Source organism: Pseudomicrostroma glucosiphilum, assembly GCF_003144135.1.
Source record: "Pseudomicrostroma glucosiphilum strain MCA 4718 unplaced genomic scaffold BCV69scaffold_12, whole genome shotgun sequence".
Classification (NCBI taxonomy): Eukaryota; Fungi; Basidiomycota; class Exobasidiomycetes; order Microstromatales; family Microstromataceae; genus Microstroma; species Microstroma glucosiphilum.
This window is the reverse complement of record NW_020289924.1, coordinates 459,436-476,811: the sequence shown is the minus strand read 5'-3', so window position 1 is coordinate 476,811 and position 17,376 is coordinate 459,436. Positions and strand designations below refer to the sequence as shown.

Here is a 17,376-nt window from a genome sequence, read left to right as displayed (position 1 = left end):
GTCCTTAGGCTGCCGGCTCTCTCTTTCTTCCCGCGCACGCTAGGGCAACCGGCGAATCAGCTACGAGCCCGAGGTTGAGAGGGGCCACGGACAGCACCTCTGTGTGTCTTTCTCCCACGCTTGAGACTCTTGTGCCTGCCGAGAGAAGCTGGAGACGGAAGAGCGGCAGGGTGGGGAGTCAAACAAGGCAGCCGCAGATGCTTCTTGCAGATGTATTTAAAGTCCCCCTCACACACTATATGTACAAGGTGTGTCGCCTACCCTCTGATGGCGCAAGAAGGGAGGACGGAGAAATCCTGCCTCGCTGTCCGATCAAAGCGCTAGAAGACGGCCCTTCTATCGCTTGCCAGTCGCCCTTCTTCTACTGACGCGTCCGAGTGGGACAGGCACCCCCATCAGGGAGGAGCGGCCATCTCCGCCAATGCAGGAGAGCAGCTCATTTGTGTCACCCTCGCTTGTTGTGTCTCAGGCAGATGGACGCGCAGCAGAAGCGCGTGGCGTGGCCTCTGAGGCGGCGGAGCATCAATCCAGCTGCCTCGGCTCGCTGCCCTATCAATCCTGGTCGTCACCCAATCTCCCCGCTGACGGTGCTGACGGTGGCGTTGCTCCTCGTTGCTATCGAGACAGGCAAGCCCCTTCTCCCACCCTCGACAGCAGCCATGCCCTGGCAGGCGACAGGCGACACATCTCGTAAACGCCACGGCCTCACTCCGTAGCTCCGTGTCTGGTACGTGCACAAATAGGTGAAGCTACCCAAATCGCCTTCGACCCCTCTAATAGGGGGACCCTCACAAACATCGAGTGTGCGCATTAATTGATGACTATTTTCACTTGGCCAAAAAGAGCAGTAGCGAAAATGGGTAGCGGGCTCCGAGTCTCTCCGTCAGGAGGGAGGAAGAGGATTGGTATATATTTCACGACTGATGCCAGTCATCATTCCAGGGTGTCCTGTTTGTCCACCTATCCTCACTCGCTCGCCCCTCCTTACCCGTCCACCTCTCTCTTGTTCGCCCATCATGACGTTCCGACTCCTCCTCTCCACTGTGACCACCCTCTTCCTGCTTCTCCTTTCAACGTCTTCGACTGCTCATGCTCAGCAATTCCAGGGCGCGACTTACAACAACTCTATGCCCAATGTGCCAGGAGCTGAAGTTGCTTTCTGGAACATCCTTGACACCAAGGGAGCCAACACGTCTTTGCTGACCTACAACAACCTTGGAACCAACAACAAGAGGCAAAGTACTTCAAAGGTACAGAAGGCAGTCATCTTCATCCACGGTCTGAACCAGGACCCGCAGACGTACATGTCGAACATGCTCAGCGCCCTCGCAGTCGCCAAGGGAACTAATTCTGCCGTGAACAGTGATACCATCTCCATCGTCTGTCCAAGCTTCTCGAATGGAGACGGAAAGAGTGAGCTCCTGGACTTAGAAGAGAATTCACCTGTGCCTTGTTGCTGATCTAACGCCTGACGCCCCGGTGCTTCATAGACACCGCCTACCCTTGGACGAGCGGTCTGGCCGCTGGTGCAGGCTCCACCTCCTCGGCGCTGGTCTGGCAGGGATCTCAATGGGCATCTGGCCAAGTAAACCAGTACCCTTACAAGCAGACTACTGTCTCTTCGTATGCTGTTCTTGACCAGATGCTGCAATACTACGACAACGCAGCGCTGTTCCCCAACCTCAAGTCGATTGTCGTCGCAGGACACTCCCTCGGTGGTCAGACCGTCACCCGCTACGCAGCGCTCGGCAAGAGTCTTGGACTACGCACACCAGTCCGGTGAGTGTATGCGATGTGACGAGTACCCGTGCTGAGTATTGCCTCACTGACTCGTCCTACGCTCTTACTGTAGCTACTGGATGGGAAACCCCAACTCGTACTTGTGGTTTGACACAACGCGTCCTGTCTACCGTAACCCAGCATCGGTCTGCTCCACATACGACGCCTGGAGAGACGGTCTCGGTTCGGGTCTGCCCACTTACAATTCGGCACTGACCGGCTCTGGCCGTGCAGCTATCCTCGCCAACTGGCAGTCCAAGTCAAAGATCTACGCCAAGGGTACTCAGGACCTGGGTGATGACAGCTCCACTTGCAACCCTGGCACCGTCGGTCAAAATCGAGACGAGCGCTTCTATGCTGAGATTGCCACTTACCCTCCCAACTCGGGCGACAACGTCGACTACAGTAACTGTGGTCACGACGCGTCCTGCATGATGCAAAGCTCTGGTGGACAAGCTCGTCTCTTCTTCGACAACTTCTCTGGTGACGGCTCGCGACAGCTGGACCTTGGTAACCGCATGCAGGCCGGTGACTCCCCCAACCCAAGCAGCAGCAATGCGGCAGTCCCCGCCATCGTTGGAACAGGTGCTGGAGGCATGACATACCAGGGCTGCTACACAGATGCTAGCGCTAGCTCCCAGCACTCGCTGAGCAACGTCGTGAGCGTTTCGGGCAGTCTCTCAGTTGAGTCTTGCACAGCTGCTTGTTCGTCTGCAGGCTACACCATTGCCGGACTGCTCGGCGCATCCCAGTGCCTTTGTGGCAACTCCCTGGCGTACGATGCCCTCAAGGTGGTCGACAATGCTTGCAGCACTGCTTGCCCCGGCAATTCAGCCGAGTTTTGCGGAACTGGTGCGCGACTCGCTGTGTGGTCTGGCGGCACACCCACCCAGGCCGGGGCTTACGGCAACGTCAACACTTTGACCGGATACTCCTACGCCTCCTGCTACGTCGACAATGCCAACAACACTCGAGCTCTGAATGCAAAGTCGACCTCCACTTCTTCGATGACAGTCGAGTCCTGCGCTGCCTTCTGTTCCGGCTACCAGTACTTTGGTCTTGAGTACTCTTCGGAATGCTACTGTGGCCAGACCCTCACAGCGGCTACTGGTACCGGATGCACCATGCTGTGTGCTGGAAACAATACGGAGCTCTGCGGAGGTTCCAACGCCCTGAGTGTGTACAACAGCACAACCTTGATCTCTTCCACGACTACCACGACTACCTCGACCACCTCGACCTCGACCACAACCACTTCGTCTGCCCCGACTTCTTCCGCTGCTTCAACGGCAACTTCGACCGCAACTTCGACCAGCACCACCACCACCAGCTCGGCCGCAGCAAGCGCTTCAAGCAACCCAGCTTACAAAGGCTGCTGGACCGACAGCAACTCGCGAACTCTGACGACACAGGCTTACTCCAACGCTCAGAACACCGTCGCCAACTGTCGCGCCGCTTGCAGCTCGCTTGGTTTCGCCATCGCGGGTGTTGAGTACGGAGCTGAATGCTGGTGTGGCTCGCAGATGGCCGCTGCAGCAACGCTGGCTGCCGACAGCGATTGCAACATGCCTTGCTCGGGAGACAGCACCTCCACCTGTGGTGCCGGAAACCGTCTGGCCGTCTATTCTGACCTGGCGACTCTACCAGTAGCCACAACACCCAAGGTGGTACAAAGCACCGGCTCCTACAACTTTGTGGGCTGCTGGAGCGACTCTGTCTCCGCCCGCACACTGCCTCAGTCCGCTAGTGGTGGTTCAGTGGAGACGTGTGCTACCTCTTGCGCTGGCTCACAGTACTTTGGTGTCGAATACGGAGGTGTGAGTATGGGATTCGTATGCTCATTTTCTTCACAAAGGCCAATGTACTTATGCTGACAGCGTTTCTCCTCTACCTTTGATTTCAGGAATGCTACTGTGGCTCGACACTGGCTAGCGGAAGCAGTGTTCAGGCAACCGCTGATTGTAACATGGTGTGCAGCGGTGCATCTGGAGAGCTCTGTGGTGGTCCCAACAGGCTCCAGCTCTACCAGCTGAGTGCTGGAAGCGCAAGCTCGTCCACTACCACGACCACCACGACCACGCCAACGTCTACGACGACCTCCAGCACCCCCACCAACACCCCCACCAGCACCCCCACCAGCACCGCCACGAGCACTACCACCAGCACCGACACCTCAACCCCCACTTCGACAACCACCACCAGCGCCACTTCGACCGCCACCTCGAGTCCCACTTCTACCACGTCTTCGACCCCAACCTCGAGCCCGACTTCTACCGCCACCTCGACTACCACCTCGACTACCACCTCCACTAGCACCACAACCAGCACTTCCACCACCACCTCATCCTCAGCCGCCGCTTCTGCCACGTTGAGCTCCAACTACCAATCCCTGGGATGCTACGCAGACAGCAACTCTCGTACCCTGAACGCAGCATCCACCACGAGCAAGTCGAACACTCCCGCTTCTTGCGCTGCTTACTGCTCCAACAAGGGCTACCGATACTCTGGTACCGAGTACTCCAACGAGTGCTACTGCTCCAACTACATTGTCAATGCTGGCGCCACTTCGGGCAGTGGTCAAAGCGGTTGCACCATGGCTTGCACTGGAGATTCCAGCCAGTCGTGTGGTGGTCCCAACAGGCTGAATGTTGTTCAGGACAACAACTGGCAGCAGTCCCTGTTCACAGTGCAGTCTAGGGGCAAGTGGCGCTACCAGGACTGTGTAACGGACACGGTCTCTCCTCGAACCCTCAACGTCACCCTCTCCGGTGGGTCGAGCAACACCGTCTCCTCGTGTCTAGCCAACTGTGAGGCCAAGAACCTGACATACTGTGGTATGGAGTACTCCGGAGAGTGCTACGGTGCTTTCACTCTGCCCTCTACTGTGACGTCTGCCGCTAGCGCTGGTTCCAACGACCCCATTGCCCGAGGATGCAACATGCCTTGCAGCGGAAACTCGACTGTCGCTTGTGGTGGATCGGCTCTCCTCACCCTCTACAACTTCGACTCGTCGCGAGACAGCACCGTCACCATCTTGCAGACCAGCTAGATGGCTGGCTTCAAGGACTCGAACCTCAAAAACTCCTACACCTGGGTTCTTTGCTCTATCTTTATCACCTCTCCTATTCTTGTCGAATGATACTTTAGATCGGCTTCGTACTATGTCACTCGCGTAACGTCACCGGCCCTCCGCTCCCTGTAATATCACCTCAGATCCGCTTGTAATTGGCCCATACTTATGATACATCACCATTGCCTGCACAGACTCGTGATAAGTCTGATAGTTTGAGAAAGGTTTCCATTGGCAAGCAAAGTGGTACATCGTCACTTCGCTCTACGAAGGGCTCATCGCGGAGTCTGAAGTGCGCCCCTTTCCGTCCGGACGCGATCGAGAAGGTCGAGGGGGCCACCTTGGTAGCAACGATGACCTTGTGACCATTGCCCCCCTTTGCCTCGCTGATACCGCCTCGCCTCCCTCACTTCTCTCGGCCAAGATGAGGATCGGTCTCGACTCTGCCTCCGAGGCTTCCGAGGATGAAGGTCCGGCCATGGGCACCCGATCACGGACCCGGCCTCTGAAGGATCTCCGTACTCCCGCCGGTAAAGCAGGGGTCGCTGGGGGCAAGACCCAGCCAGCTCTGGCTACGCCGTCCAATGGCGCCATTACAACCCGGCTGATGGCCTCTTTGAGCCTATCGCATCAGAGTCAAGGTTCTAGCAGAGGTCAGCAAAGAGAGGCGAAGGAGAAAGGACCCCGACCAAAGGCGGAGGCAGCGGCCATGCTTCCCCCCTGGATCAAGAGCAAGACCAAGGCTGACCGAGCCAAGGCTGACCGAGCCAAGGCCGCAGACCAGCAGAATGGCGAGGCCTCTTCTAGTGCTGTCTCATCCACACCTGTACGGAGATCAGCAAGGATCGCTGCTATCGCTCGAGGACACATCCCGACTCCTCCAGGGTACAGGAGCTACCAGCCCTCTTCACCTTCCGAGTCGGATGTCAGCTCCTCGTCTGGCTCGTCAGCCTCCAGTGACGACGAAGACGATGTCCCCCAAACGGCACAGTCGGAAGATTCGGACTCGGACGTGCAAGTGGTCATCTCGCCTATAGATTTGAGGCGGGCTGGGAGACGATCGAGTCGAGGTCCTCGAGTATCGGGAAGCTCCCCTTCCAAGGGAAAAGATCGCGATACCCTCCAGAGCATCAGGCTGGCGGCTCAGGAGGATGAGTACTCAGGCGAATGGACTGACGCTATAAGGCGAAGCGGGAAGAGCTGGGCCTCCCTCGCCGCCCGACGATCTGAAAGCCCCTTCACTGGCCCCACAAGTCCATCGAACGGAAGAGGGCAACCCCTGAAACCTCCGCGGGGAGAAGAAGCAGAGGACTTACAGAGCGTGCAGTCTACCCTCAGCCGGCTGAAGCGCGAGAAGGAGGAGCTGGAGAAAAAGGAGCGACGAGAGTCTGAAGCACAGGACAAGAAGCTATGGACCTCTATAGAGGGAGCCATCACAGCTGCTGAAGAAAGCGCTCGAAAGCGGGCAAAGGAAGAGGCAGACCGGATCGCTGCTGCTCGCAAGACACAAGAAGAAGCAGAGAAGAAAGCAAAGGCTGCTCGAGAGGATCAGGAGAAGAAAGCTCTTGAGGAGAAGGAAGCAAATGAACAGCGGACAAAGAAGGAGCAAGAGAAGAAGAAGGCAGAGGAGGAGAAGACCAAGGCTGCTCAGCAAGCAAAGGAAGAGGCGGCGAAGAACAAGGAGGCTATGAAGAGCTTCGGAGTGGGTGATACGCTCCATGATCAGGGCAGGGAAGAATACCAACGCTGGAGCGAGAAGATGAAGGTCAGTAGCTTTTTAGGTGGTAGCGGAGTACCGGTCTGGCTCACACTTACACACGCCCTTGCTTCTGCCCTCGTAGCATGTCAAGGAAAAGGTCCTACCTGTCATTGCAGACAACTCCGAATGGAGAAAGCAGTGCTTTGCCGCCAAGCGACAGATCACGCCCAAAATTGGACAATTGACCAATTCAAAAGCAGAAATTTGGCGTATTGTGAGTCTTCTGACGATGCAAAAGCCGTGCATGTGAATCTGTAGCTGAACCCGACTTGCTGTTTTCACAGACTTCGACCATCTCGAGCCTACTCAAAGAAGCTCAGGCAGCCCCTAGTCCCAACCAGGAGATCTATCAATGGGTACTGAACCACCTGAGCAAATGTCTCATTCGACAAGCAGAGCAGGAAGTGGCCGTAAAGGTGGATACTGCCTTCCCGCTTGCTCGCGTGGTCGTCTGGCTGCTTCTTGACGGGCACGAGAAGCTTGGAGAGATACTCATGGCGAGATTGGTCAAGAAGAGCTGCTGGTGTCTTGGCTACTTTCCTGAGAAGAGACCGGTAAGTTGCTCTGTGTAGCTCGGCTGACGCGGGCTGATCTGCAATGAAGTCTCACGCAATCTACGTCTTCCTTCCACCTGCAGGATCAGGACAATGTTGCCTACTCCAAATCCGTTGGTCGAGCCTCGCCCGAAGAGACATCCGTACAATTCGCCTCTCGTCAATCGGGCATTGCAGCCTTCTACTTTGCCATCTGCCAAACTCCCCCTACTCCTCCACCCTCCCAGCCCGCTTCGGCCTCAGTGGACGTCTCCCTCGTCCCCGCCCACTTCCGTCCTTCAGCGCTATGGAAATGGCAAGCGCGTTGCGTCACCCCACCCATGACCTCGCACGCAATCGTACCCGCCCTCTGGTCCACCTTGCTAGAAGTGGCCGGCCCTCGACTATTGGAGTACTACGGTCGACAGACGGGCAAGGTCTGGGAACTCCTCTACACTCAGGGGATCATGGCTGGTAGGGCTGGATTTGTTAAGCTGGATGAGGGCAAGGCGGCTAGTGGGAGATTGCAATTGATGCTTGAAGATTGGAAGAAGAGCGGAAAGGTGGAGATCCTCAAGGGAAGGGAGATGCAGGCTTAAAGTGCTACTGCCAATGCGAGTGGCGGCTACTCCTCTCATATGTCACGAACCTTATGTCAATCCATTATGTGTGTCAGTCACTCTGGCTCAGCGCTCCTCATCAAGGCTGTTGCATGTCAGGCTGAACATGTTGCAGACTAGCGTAAGATATCCCACATGTTTAGATTGCAAAGTCTCTCCCACCCACTGTAAGATATCGTCGGAAGATCCACAACCAACGCTCCTCACTCACCTGCAAGGATGTACTCGAGGCCCCTCATATCAGCTCAGCTCTTGAACTTGGTAGTCGTACTTTGCTCGCTTCCCTCCTTGATGGTCTTTCCCTTTGCTTTGATCTCGCTCGGTCAGTCAGTCGTCTTCTTGTCCTCATTTTTGAGCGTCACATGAGATTGAGGAATGTAGAAGTTTGTGCACACTTGACCTACCACGAATGCATCTTGTGGTTTGGAGCTGCCTACGCTTGCCGTCGTCTTCTTCCTTTCAATGCTCACTTGGATTTTTCAGTTGGACGGGGGAGGAAATGGTCATCTTGCAAACTTGGTCTTGTATTGATGGACGGGTGTTGGAGCGCAGAGACACGGGACAGGGACATTGCGAGGCTTGGGTGGATGGACGGGAACGGTAGAGAACGCTTTTGCACATCTGATTCGACTTCTGACTCCTCATTGCGACTTGCCACGCCAACTCTTGAGCCCGATGAGATGAAATGACCGACCGAACACATGCTCTTGGCAAGCCTTGCATCGAGTTTGTGCGGTTGATCTTCTAATCGTCGACTCTCTTGCACTTGCATCTGCAATTGCAACTCTTCTCTACCTGACCATGCAAAGGGAATGAGAGATATGGGGAGAACAATCAAAGTGACTCACTTCCGGCGCTTCACCACTAGTAGTCATCATCGCGTCGCCTGGGCAGAGGGCTTCGGCTGTCTCTCTTCCTAGGAGGAGGGCTGGGACTATCACGGTGTCTGCGAGAGCGAGGAGGGCTGTACTCCCTCGGGGCACGCTCTCGGTCACGGCCGCCGTAGCTGCCGCGGTCTCCTGGAGGAGGGCCGTATCCACCTCGGCCTCCAGGAGGTCGCCTCCAGTCGTCTGCAACATCGGCTGGCGGGCCGTAGCCGCCTCGACCTCCATAGTCTCCACCATAGCCACCTCGTCCGCCTCGAGGGGGAGGGGGTCCGTATCGGTCAGGAGGTGGGCCGTAGCGGCCATAGCCTCCACCAGGGGGTCCGTAAGGTCCATCAAAGGGAGGAGGCGCTCCATAACCGCCTCCGGGAGCATAGCGCGAACCCGAAGGGGGTCCGTAACCAGGTGGACCGCGGGGAGGGGGGCCGCCGCCACCAGGGCCACGGTACCGGTCGTCTGGACGAAGATTGCCTCTGTACTCTCCAGGGGTAGGTGAGTGAGGGCGCCTGGTAGCAGAGTAGTCGACTCGGATCCTTCGTCCGTGCAGGTCCTGCATGATGCGTGAAATAGCCAGTGGAGAAAAATCAGTATATGCAGGCTTCCCACTGTACGGCGGACGTGCTCACGATTCCATTGAGGGCCTTGATGACTGCCTCAGAGCCTTCCAAGTCCTTCATGGTCACAAAGCCGAAGCCTCGAGATCGGTCAGACTGCCAAGCAGAAAAGGGCAATCGCTCTGTCAGTCTACCTGAATGACCTCGATCAGGCTGAGGAGGCTTACTCACGCGGGCATCGTAGACAATGGTGACCTTCTCAACCGGTGCAATCCTGCCGAACTCCTCGTCGAGGTCCCTCTCTGTGGTTCGAATGCTGAGACCAAAGACTCCTACGACGTTGCTAGGGCTGGCCGGGGGTGCGTTGGATGGCTTGGGTGGTGGGCCTTGAGCGCGAGCAGCCCTGTTGTTTGCAATAGGGAAGGCTGAATCAATGGCTGCTACCAATACACCTTTACTCCTGACGCACGTCTCAACTCACTTGCGGGGACCATCTTCTCCGTTCCTAGGAGGAGGTCCATCACCATTGCGGGGGGGAGGGCTCCTGCTTCGCTTGGGAGGGGGACTGCCACCGTCGCGTGCGTCCCTTCGGTCTCGGCCATCGTCTGCCTCATCATCATCGTATCTTCGAGGAGGAGGAGTTCGAGAATAGGACTGTCCTCGGGCGTCACCAGCGGGAGGTGCTTCGAGATCCGCGTAGCTCTCCATGGTTGTCAATGAGGGTTGATGGGAGGAGATACGAGGTGGTGTGGAGTTGGTGGCAGGGAAGATCCCAGGATGGACGACGTTCTCCATCGCACCGTCCGTCGCCTGTGGGCCGTTGCGCGCTTTCCACGTTCAAACTCCGACCCCCACCTCGGTGGGAAGCTCATGCGCCGGACCGACGGACCGACGACCTTGGCGGCGGTACGCACTGTTCAGCCCTAAGGCATCGCTTGCTTCCACGTCCACTCCATCCTACCGGCCCTACTTGCAGCCCTCGTAGCCACTCCGGAGACGTGGCGGAGTCTCCTCAGTGCTGGCAATGTCCTCGTCACCGCCCTCATCCTCGGATCCCCTTTCTTCACTGCGCTCGTTGCTCGAGGCCTCTTCGGTACCAATTCCTGACGATGGCACTCTCGCAGCTGTGCTAGCAGTGGCCGGGGACGACGTGGGGAGGGCCGCAAGACTTATCATAGATGATCACAAGGTATCAAATCCATCAGCAGCCAGAACGACGTCGACCACTTCATCGTTAGCCCGCGACACTGGAGGACTCCGGAGGCGCCCGGGAGCATATCAGCCGCTTGACTTCGCCGAGAACGAGGAGGAGTACGAAGCTGCTGTGAGGGGCAACAGCGCTAGAGGCAGCTCTGGCAACCACAATGGGAGTGGAGGCATCGCTTCTATGCTCTACTCGGCTCTCACGTTGCCATTCTCGGCTCTGCAATCGTTGCTCCTAGGCATCCTTCGGCTGTTGCGTTTGCCCAGCCTCTTTGCCAGCCTATTCTCGGGAGGCGGCCCAGCTGTCTTTGACGATGGCAGCTTGTCTGCAGCTCAACAATTCGAACAGGATCTTGCAGCAGCAGCAGCAGCTAGTGGGACCGATCGCTCCACCCTTCCGCCTTTCCTCACGGGTCCGTACAACGATGCTCTGAAACAAGCCAAGAGAGAGCTGAAGATGCTCGTCGTCGTACTCACGAACAGCTCGCAAAACGAGAGCGACAAGGCATTCTTGAGGTGAATTAGATCGGTCTGTAGATGCGACCGACGGCCGATGCTGACTCTTTACCCTTCCTTCTGTGGAGCAGCAATCTTACTTCCTCTGAGGTTGCGACAGCGCTGTCCCGTTCCGAGTATCTCGTGTGGGGAGCCTCAACAAAGCGTCACGAGGGCCGTCTTGTCGCCCGGCAATTGTCTGCTCATTCCTTCCCGTTCATAGGATGCGTTGCAATGAGGGCTGCACCCTCCTCGGCAGCCTCCTTTGGGATGGGCCCGACGCCACATCTGTCTCTGGTCTCGCGAGCATCAGGTACCGCTCTCTTGTCCTCAACGACGCTGTCCCAACACCTTCGCGACTCATACTCCCGCTGCTCTTCTTACCTGGAAGGTCTGCAAGCCGAGCGCATCGCTCAGGAGACAGAGAGGCGCTTGATGGCAGAGCAAGACAGAGCTTTTGAAGAGGCTTCCAAGAGGGATGCGGAGCGAGTTGCAAAGAAGCGGGAAGAAGCCAAGCAGGCTGAAGCGGCTAGAGAAGCCCAGAGAGAGCTGGAGAGAAAGGGTGAAGAGCTTTTGCATCGCAAGGCTGCGTGGCGAAGGTGGGCGAAACATTGTCTCATCTCCCCTGCTGAGGCGACTGCGGGTCCTGGAACGACGAGTATCGTCGCAGTGCTTCCCGATGGACGTAGACTGGCACGTATCTTCCCCGTCGAAGCACCTCTGGAGCACATCTATGCCTGGATCGAATCCTCTTCTGTCCCCGAGTTAGACGATGGCGAGGACGCCAGCAATATCGCCCAGCCCGAAGACTACAAGCACTCGTATGAGTTTGCTCTCTTCCTCGGATATCCGAGAAGGAGAGTAGGCGTCGAGGAAGTTGAAAAGGGAGTGAAGATCTGCGAAGTGGAAGGGCTTTGTCCTCGCGCCAACATCATCGTTGAGGGCAAGGTCGAGGGAGTGGCAGGGACAACGGGAGAAAGTAGCGGTGATGAGAGCAGTGACGGGGAGTGAGCGAGCATTGCTGGAGATACAGGAGGGGCTCCCATCACCATGTTCATGTCTGTGACTTCTACATGCCAAACATCAACAAGCAACCAAGTTACACCATTCCCTATATTAGCCTTCCGGTCCCGATTTTGCCGCGTCTGTGCACTCCTCCACCCGCATTCCAGGGTCCGCACTCCCGACTGATTGCGAGGAGATGCCTTCCTATCAACGTTGCCAAGGCCTCGTACGTAGCAACCCCCCTCGTCTCCAGCACGAGATGTCGTCCTCCTCTCCGTCTTCCTCTTCGAGCGCTCAGAAAGATGCGGACCCGATCCTGCTCAGCGTCTTCTCGAATCGCTTCAGCTCCATTGCTGATGCCATGGGAAGAACGCTAGAGCAGACGAGTATCTCGGTCAATGTCAAGCTGCGACTGGACTTTAGCTGTGCGCTCTTCGGACCTGATGGTTCGCTGGTGAGTACGACGCTTAGAGGAGTCCTTAAGTGCTGCAGTGGGATTACGAAGACTCGGATAGTAGGCTTGGACGTGTCTGACACGCTCTTCTGCTCTCCCCTAGGTCGCCAATGCGCCCAATCTGCCCGTCCACCTGGGCTCGATGAGCTTCGCAGTAGCTTATCAGATCGACTATCTGGGCATAGCTGGGATTAAGAAGGGAGATGTCATCATGGCCAATCATCCTGCTGCAGGAGTGAGTACTTCGTGAGCCCAGCATACCCAAGATGATCCTTCGCTCACCTGACATCGAGATCCCCTCCTTTCTCCCCTAGGGCTCTCACTTGCCTGATATCACCATCATCAGCCCTTGCTTCTCAGAAAAAGGAGAGATCATCTTCTTTGTAGCCAGTCGAGCACATCACGCTGGTGAGTCTTCGCAAAGAGGCAGCAGCCTTGCCTAGCTTAGCTCACTCGCCGCTAATGGCTACCTCTTCCGCTCTGCAGATATCGGAGGAGTATCCCCAGGTTCGATGCCTCCACACTCGAAGACTCTACACGAAGAAGGCGCCCAAATCAAGTCCTTCAAGATTGTAGAGGGTGGCAAGTACAACCGCGATGGTGTTGTAAAGCATCTCCTCGAAGACCCTGCCCAGTATCCCGGTTGCTCAGGCACGCGCTGTCTTCGCGATGTGGAGAGTGATCTGCAAGCTCAGATCGCAGCTAACCAGAAGGGGATCAATCTGCTCAACGTGCTGATCGACGAATGGGGTCTACAGATGGTGCAAGACTACATGATGTACATCCGCTCTAATGCCGAGCTGTCCGTAAGAAACTTGCTCAAGGAGGTAGCCAAGCGGCAAGAGACGACTTACCTCTACGCCAAGGACTACATGGACGACGGCTCTCCCATTGAGCTGAAGATCACCATCGATGAGAAGGATGGCTCGGCCTTCTTTGACTTCGAAGGGACTGGGCCAGAAGTGCTGGGCAATTGGAATTGCCCGAAGAGCGTATGCTACTCGGCCATTATTTACTGCCTGCGATGCATGGTCGCCGTAGATATCCCGCTAAATCAGGGCTGTCTAGCGCCAGTGACGGTCAAGATTCCCGAAGGGTCTCTCCTCGACCCAAGCGACAATGCAGCTGTAGTAGGCGGGAACGTCTTGACCAGCCAAAGGTATGTTCGTCCCGCGAACGTTGCAGTCATTCCAGGAGACTGATCCCCTTGCCTTTACCGCCACGCTGTCAGAATCACCGACATTGTCTTGAAAGCCTTCAAGGCAGCAGCAGCCAGCCAGGGTGACTGCAACAATCTCACCTTCGGAATGGGAGGCTCAGACAAGGATGGCAAGCACGTCGACGGCTTCGGTTACTACGAGACTATTGCCGGTGGGAGTGGAGCCGGACCGGACTGGCAGGGCACAGATGGAGTGCACGTAGCAATGACCAACACCCGTGCAACAGACGTCGAGACCCTCGAGCGCAACTACCCCGTCGTCCTTCGCCGCTTTGAGATCCGCGACGGCTCGGGTGGGGTAGGCCGCAATCGTGGGGGTAACGGTGTGACTAAGGAGCTCCAGTTCCTCACACCGCAGATGCAGGTCTCGATCCTCTCCGAGAGGCGCGTTTACCACCCCTTTGGACTCGAGGGAGGGGGCGATGCGGAGTGTGGGCGCAATACTTGGATCAAGCATGAGATGGACAAGGATGGGAAGACGCAAGTACAGAAGAGGATCAATCTGGGCGGGAAGGTGAGTAATGACGTATGCGCTTGAGATACGCTACGACCGCCTTTGGACTGACGTTCCCCATACTGCGTCCCCTCTTTCCTCTAAGGCATCAACAATGATGTCCCGCGGCGACCGGATCATCATCGAGACACCGGGAGGAGGCGGGTGGGGCGCTCCTGATAGCTCAAAGGCCGGATCGGACAGGAATACAGGGGACGAACCTGCTGGCATTCTCCACAGTGGTCTGCTCAAGGGAAGTCTGGTGGAACGGGTAGCTAATCAGCTGGGCGTGTGAGCGGGGAGGGACTAGACGAGGAAAAGTGTCAAGGGATGCTCTCGCCTTACAATTGCGTGCGGGTCTGTGTAAATGATCACAAGGGCCTGATGTTTTTCAATGCGTATTGCTATTGACATACCACTTTGTAGAGACGACAATTGTATGTAGTGACGGTACAATCACAGAGGCTGACCAGGAAGTGGAGCCATGTAGAGAGAGAGATCTCCAGTATCAGGCTGCTCTCGTTCTCCTCCCAATCCCTTCCATCGCCCCTCGCCTAGCTCAGCACTCGAAGATCCTCGCCGTCGAGACATTGATCCTACTCCAGGCTCTCCTGCGTACAAAGACCTGCCTTAGCATAAGGTATGGCCACATGAGGTGATAGAGGGCAAAGAAGGGCAGCGGATCCTCTGCATCCCACGCTGCATCGCGCGAACCGGGTGCATCTAAGTCAAAGCCCCCAGCGCTAGCGCCAGCACCAGCGCCAGCGGTGGGAGAGTGGACATCAGAGGTGCGCAGCCAGAGGGGATGGACGAGACGGCGCAGCAGGCGGGGTACTACGAGGGGGAGAAGCCGGGCAGGGAGGTCGTGGGCGAGCCAGCTCATGGGAGATGAAGAAGGCAGGGGCACGACGGGCGCGGACAGATTTGCGTCTTCGTCTTCCTTCTTCTTGTCTTGCTCGGCGTATGCTTCTCCAAATGCTGGAACTTGGGAGAGGAGACCGACGGCAGTGTGCACTCGTGGGTTGCACTCGATTGCGACGATGCGGCCTTTTTCGTAGAAGCCGGGAAGACGGGGGTTCGTCTTGGCTGCGGGTTGGTGTATGAAATCGAAGGAGTAATGTCCGTCTAGACATTTGCCTTGCCACTTTTCGTCCTGCAGTAATGCCGTCATGAATTGTCGAGTCCACTCGAGCGTTCTGACGCCGATGGGGTGGTCTTGAGCTGGGTAGTAGGTCATGAGCATGTCGTTGCTGGGGCAGCAGACGAAGGCTCGGACTTGACCGTCGATGACAGTCGAGTGTGTGCACCACTCAGACGTGTACTTGCCGTCGATGAACTCTTGGACGATATACGGAGTGGAAGAAGCGATGGGGATGGGCAGGGAGCGAATTCGCTTCTCCGTCGCTGGCCAGTCAGGAGCGCCTGATGGTGAAAGGAATGGGTAGGTAGTCAAGTCGGACCTGCCAACATCGTCGAGCTCAGCAGCGCACTTCAGGATGCGAGGAGCCAAAGCCGGCTGTTGAAGCAGAGACAAGAGCTCTTCTGGCGAAGATACGACGTCTGAATTCGGCGCTTCAAGGCCCATCGAGTGGACTAGCGAGATGAACTTGTCCTTTTCGTGCAGCTGCTCAACGAGGTCGGGATCCTGAATCACAGCTCGCAGGTCTGACCGCCTTTGTCGAAGAAGGTCTGCAGCTTTGGCATCTTCTCCAGTAGTACCGGCTCCAGAGCATGGCACGAAGAGAGTGACATCCTCGGCAATGGCCACGTCGATCAGAGCAGAGATGTACTTCTGTCCTCCCCCAGCAGGGACGAGAACGAACTTGTCCACTGAGGATGAGAAGCGTGCGGGGGATAAAAGTCCCCAGCTGTGGTGGTAGAGAGGGGAAAGATACGGTCAATCTCACTATCAAGCGCCTGTCACTCAATGCGCTGCGACTCACCCTTGTTCCTCCACTACCACCACCCTCCAGCCCTGCTTTGCGAGGGCTCGGGCGATGAACAGGCACTTTTGCATGCGACCGCCATTGACCAGAGCTGTGCGCTGCCGTCCTGCAGCTCTTGTTCGCGGGGACCTCTTCCGAGTGTAGAGGGCATATAGGGTGAAGAGCGCAGTCAGAGGAGCGAGGGAAAAGGAGAGAGCCACGAGGAGGAAGGAGGCTAGAGCGGACTGAGCCCGTGAGGGGAGGTTGCGGCTGCCAGACATGGCGTCAGAGGCGCTAGCGCCGAGCTTGTACCAGCTCAACGAAGGGAAGGAAGGTAGAGAGCGTCAAGATAGGTACCACCGCAGCCAGGCAGAATGAAGATGCTGGGAAGAGTGGGGCGAGCAGGGTACGCCTGAGCTGCAGTGCAAGGAAGAAGTGGTGTCTTCTTCTTCTTCTGACCGCTGCTTCCGTCATGCTGCCTCCACCCGCCTCGCCTGCAGCAGCCTGCAGGGTCTCGCAGCTGCTGACAAAGACGCGTCTGAGCCGGGCACTTGCGGGAACAATGGCAGCAACGGTAGCAATGGCGCACAAGGGAGGGAGGCATCACCATTGCAACAGAGCATCGAGCAGCAGAGCCGTACCAACTTTGGTTGCGAGGCAAAACGCCGCGGCACGTAAGGAATTTCGAGGGGTCGGCGGAGAGAGCCGGGGTGACTGCTGCACCGGCAGGCGGGCAGCCTCGAGAAGCATGAGCTGCACGGCAATCACGCCTCAAGCCCTACTAACATTGGCTGAGCGGCCCCTCTACCAGGGACGACGATGCCCTTCCCATGACTCCTCGTGACGCCCGTCCTGACCTCACACCGAGGACCCTACCAGTGATCGAGACTGGCCGCGTAGCGGTTCTGAGGTAGCACCCTCCGCCTCCCTAGCAACTAGGAACATAATCGTTCATGGTGCCCTGAGGAGGGAGGTTCCTGATATGGACTGCACCGGCAGCGTGTGGCCAGTACGTCCTTGTGTCTCGCTAGCAATGAGGCACAGATCTGTTCCTCACGCCCTGATGCTTTGGGTTCCTGGCGCGGTCTGGCCTTTTTTCACTAGCAAAGAGCAAAGGTGACCGTCGCGCAAAGGACTTGTCAGCACATAAAGGTCCAGCACTCCTCCTTGTCCCCCTGCCTTTCTTCCTTTCCCCACCATAACCAGCTCAACTTCATACAGATACACATACAAGAACTTCCTCATTTCAAGCGTTATTCCAGATACAACTGTTCGAAAGTTACTCGTCGTCGACTGTAATTTATCTATAGGTGGAAGGGTCGCAGGCAGAGGGTGATCGAACACACAGCAGTTTTGTGAGTATCGAGAGCCCCGGCTCAGAAT

At 56.9% G+C, this 17,376-nt stretch overlaps 6 protein-coding genes across 6 annotated transcripts; 4 read left to right on the top strand and 2 right to left on the bottom strand.

The window, feature by feature from the left end:
* The first annotated feature begins 566 nt into the window (after positions 1-566).
* Positions 567-5,042, top strand: BCV69DRAFT_284443 (WSC-domain-containing protein). The gene is made up of 4 exons (XM_025493043.1): positions 567-1,413; positions 1,491-1,779; positions 1,853-3,596; positions 3,683-5,042. Exons 1-4 carry the CDS (start codon positions 1,017-1,019, stop codon positions 4,826-4,828), a joined length of 3,576 nt encoding a protein of 1,191 aa, XP_025346458.1. The 5' UTR covers positions 567-1,016; the 3' UTR covers positions 4,829-5,042.
* Positions 5,043-6,155: 1,113 nt separating this feature from the next.
* On the top strand, positions 6,156-7,740 carry BCV69DRAFT_272660 (hypothetical protein; the record flags this gene model as incomplete). The annotated part of the gene is made up of 4 exons (XM_025490982.1): positions 6,156-6,551; positions 6,700-6,822; positions 6,893-7,162; positions 7,246-7,740. The coding sequence occupies exons 1-4, from the start codon at positions 6,537-6,539 to the stop codon at positions 7,738-7,740; spliced, it is 903 nt and encodes a 300-aa protein (XP_025346457.1). The 5' UTR covers positions 6,156-6,536.
* An 885-nt stretch (positions 7,741-8,625) lies between these two features.
* Positions 8,626-9,907, bottom strand: BCV69DRAFT_300615 (RNA-binding domain-containing protein; the record flags this gene model as incomplete). Its single annotated transcript, XM_025494475.1, has 4 exons — positions 8,626-9,195; positions 9,272-9,355; positions 9,431-9,602; positions 9,681-9,907. 4 exons carry the CDS (start codon positions 9,905-9,907, stop codon positions 8,626-8,628), a joined length of 1,053 nt encoding a protein of 350 aa, XP_025346456.1.
* A 207-nt stretch (positions 9,908-10,114) lies between these two features.
* Positions 10,115-11,933, top strand: BCV69DRAFT_284441 (hypothetical protein; the record flags this gene model as incomplete). The annotated part of the gene is made up of 2 exons (XM_025493042.1): positions 10,115-10,918; positions 10,990-11,933. Coding segments are annotated over exons 1-2 (1,592 nt in total), but the record flags the coding sequence as incomplete, so codon positions are not given.
* A 176-nt stretch (positions 11,934-12,109) lies between these two features.
* Positions 12,110-14,522, top strand: BCV69DRAFT_284440 (Hydantoinase B/oxoprolinase). The gene is made up of 6 exons (XM_025493041.1): positions 12,110-12,356; positions 12,460-12,591; positions 12,671-12,764; positions 12,843-13,515; positions 13,588-14,089; positions 14,175-14,522. The coding sequence occupies exons 1-6, from the start codon at positions 12,162-12,164 to the stop codon at positions 14,361-14,363; spliced, it is 1,785 nt and encodes a 594-aa protein (XP_025346454.1). The 5' UTR covers positions 12,110-12,161; the 3' UTR covers positions 14,364-14,522.
* On the bottom strand, positions 14,168-16,416 carry BCV69DRAFT_49962 (hypothetical protein). The gene is made up of 2 exons (XM_025495334.1): positions 16,012-16,416; positions 14,168-15,936 (listed from the first exon to the last, which is right to left on the bottom strand). The coding sequence occupies exons 1-2, from the start codon at positions 16,272-16,274 to the stop codon at positions 14,628-14,630; spliced, it is 1,572 nt and encodes a 523-aa protein (XP_025346453.1). The 5' UTR covers positions 16,275-16,416; the 3' UTR covers positions 14,168-14,627.
* Between the last annotated feature and the right edge of the window lie 960 nt (positions 16,417-17,376).